Source organism: Fulmarus glacialis, unplaced genomic scaffold (genome assembly GCF_000690835.1).
Source record: "Fulmarus glacialis isolate BGI_N327 unplaced genomic scaffold, ASM69083v1 scaffold40788, whole genome shotgun sequence".
NCBI classification, from domain to species: domain Eukaryota; kingdom Metazoa; phylum Chordata; class Aves; order Procellariiformes; family Procellariidae; genus Fulmarus; species Fulmarus glacialis.
Window position 1 is genome coordinate 7,736 of NW_009229600.1, and position 2,746 is coordinate 10,481.

At 40.2% G+C, this 2,746-nt stretch overlaps 1 protein-coding gene across 1 annotated transcript in view; it reads right to left on the reverse strand.

The window, feature by feature from the left end:
- SLC9A8 (solute carrier family 9, subfamily A (NHE8, cation proton antiporter 8), member 8) overlaps positions 1-2,746 on the reverse strand; it is a gene marked incomplete at its 5' end in the record, with an annotated part of 29,604 nt that overhangs the window by 660 nt on the left and 26,198 nt on the right. Inside the window, 2 exons of the mRNA XM_009583914.1 lie at positions 1,016-1,162; positions 2,250-2,470. Of these exons, the coding sequence (XP_009582209.1) occupies positions 1,016-1,162; positions 2,250-2,470 (368 nt within the window). The remainder of the gene's footprint in view (positions 1-1,015; positions 1,163-2,249; positions 2,471-2,746) is intronic.

The following is a 2,746-nucleotide window of genomic DNA, read 5'->3' on the forward strand; positions in this document are numbered from 1 at the left end:
CTGCTCTGTGGGTTTCAGCATTCCTCATGCTATCTGGATGGCCTGGCTTTGAATCTCACTCCTCTCTATGTGTTCCCAGGGACAGTGGGAAGCTTGTGCCCTGCTTTGGTGATTCACATACTTATTTTTCTAACCTTTGGTTGCAATCTGGATGGCAGCCTGTGCTTTTGGCTACCAACTATGAATCAGATGCTTACTTTGGTTTCTTGATTCCTTTTTGGTTTTGCTGAAAGCATTCTTTTGAAAAGAACAGTACAAAACAAGAGGAAAAATAGTGTGTTTGTGCAGGCTAGGAAGATGGAATGTGCATGCTTTACACAAAATGATCAACTCCACAGCAAACATGCTTAATTTTATGGCAAACTGGAAAAACAGTGAATTATACAACCAAGGAGTCTCAGGTTTCTGAGGCGTGGAGTGAAAATGGCATAGTATTTACACCTCTCAGAGCCACTCAGTGTTAAGTTACATGTTCAGTCAGGTGTCATTTTGCAGTTACAGCTTCAAAGTCTTGGTCTCCCAGTGAAGAAGACTTAAAAGTGAAGGTTGCAATTCTGGAGCATATTTCCAAGATAAAGACTGCACTCCGCAGAAAAATCACAACTCCGGAATTCACAACGCCATGTACAGTAAAAGGCAGCAATTTTGTGCAACAGCACTTTAAAAAAAACTCTGCATGAGTGGCAGCAGCTTTTTCTAGCAACAGTAGTAACTAGTAACTCCTGATACTCCCCATGATACTCTGCAAGATTAAAGGTGAGTTCAATAAATCCATACACCTTTTAAAGTTTAATTGTGGTAGCCCTGAGAGATGCTCGTTTAATACAACCTGCAAATTTACAGTGCAGCTTTTCATTACAGCTGCTCTACATATGCACAAGTAATGTATTAGATGGCTCACTGTTCCTAATGTAGAAGCTGCATGGCTACACTACAAGCTTTGAATAGTACAGAGTGAAATGACAACCAACTCTACCACAGTTTCTTTTCTTCAAGAAAAAAAAGAAAGACTTACTTCTTGTGTGAGTCTTCTGGTAAAGAAAGGATTCAAATACTTGGCATCAAACCACATAAACCCTTTGAGGTCCTGGCGTTTTATGTACTGGGCTTCATACTCCTCCTCTGTGAGCTCTGATAAATGCTCGGATTCTATGGTATTTCCCTAGAAAGATCACAAATATTGGAATAACCTGAGAAATGTGGCAGTCATCCCTTCAGCTTGCTTCAGCCCCCTGCTCTGTGCTCTCCCATCTCACAACCAATTCCCATGCTGGAACAACATGGAAATTATCACCCCAGCCTACCAGGGCTTATGGCTATACGAATCTGTCCAACTGTTGATTCCCAGAGCCACTTAGCTTCCCTGTTCATGCTGAAAGGTAAAAGACCTCCAACATTCCATATGTTGTATTGTTACTATTGCTGAGAACAGATTTCTAGTTTGCAGGTTCTCTCTTGTGAACTGGACAATGATTTTATCCAGCCAGCAACACTAGTGTAATTGTCTCACTGTAAACAAGGCTTGTATCAGAACACACCCTATCCCTGTGCTCTTCCTAAACACACCTCCCTACATGGACAGAATAAGATAATTCTGAAGACTGCAAGCTTTTTGAAACCTCATGCCAAGAGGAGCTGTTCTTCAGATCCTACAGAACAATAACCTGCATGTATTGTTTGATGGTTTGGGGAAAAACAGGCAAATGCTCTGGGATACTTCATGTACTCCAGCCTTTTGCACACGAGGTTTCAGTCTGGCTGTTAGTTTTCTTCAGTACTCTTGCTTAGCCAGAAATTGCTTTAAAATAAAACCTAGTCAGAGGGGTGCTGTTGTTACCACCTTCTCATGGCCTTTGCTTCGACTTTTTCAAAATAATTCCCATCTGCCTTTTATGATTAATTCATGACTCACGCTGTACTAGCTACTTTCCCTCTGTATATGACTCAAGCCTGTATCATCTGCTTTATGCTTTTGCCAGGGGTTACCTTAATTTGTATGGATCAATTTATAATTAGATTGAGTTAAGAGACTATTTCTCCTCTCTCTGTCCAGTTATTTTGTGTAAACACTAACCACGCTCTGTCTTTGGGATATTTTAAAATTATATTGCTTGGCTTTTTCCTACCACCTTGGCTTTTTCCATTGCTTTTATTTTACTTTTTAGTGAAAAATAATGTACTAGTCTTGGAAAATGGAAAAATTAAAAAAAAACAAAGAGTGATCCTCTGAATAAAAAACTCAAACCAACCATCTTCTCTGTCTTGCTAAGATTAATGTCCTTCTTGTTCCTCTTGCGTGCTTTGGAGTCCTCAATGTCAATCAGTCTTATGAGGGGCATGGTTCCTCCTCCCAGCAACAAAATCGTGAACAGTACTATGATGATTGTTGTTGTCCCAATGAGCTGCCGCTTCTCTATTGGTTCCAAGCCCAAGTGGAGGCTGAGGGCATAGGGAATTGCACCACGTAAACCTTATCAGAGAACAGTAAATCAATAAGAGTGGATGAACAGCTACATTGTTCCTCAGCACTCTGATAACTCAACAGGAATTCTCCATCTTTAAAAGATTTTTACAATCCTATACCATGTCCATTTATCTATCATTTAGTTACCACCCTAAAATGAATCTTAGCTTTTCAGCTACTGTTGTTCAAACTGTGAAGTTGCTAGACCTAAAAAGAAAAATAGACTCTTAGCAGAAAAGCTTTAGTGGGGATCACCACCTCATAGTCCTCTAACACAAAAGG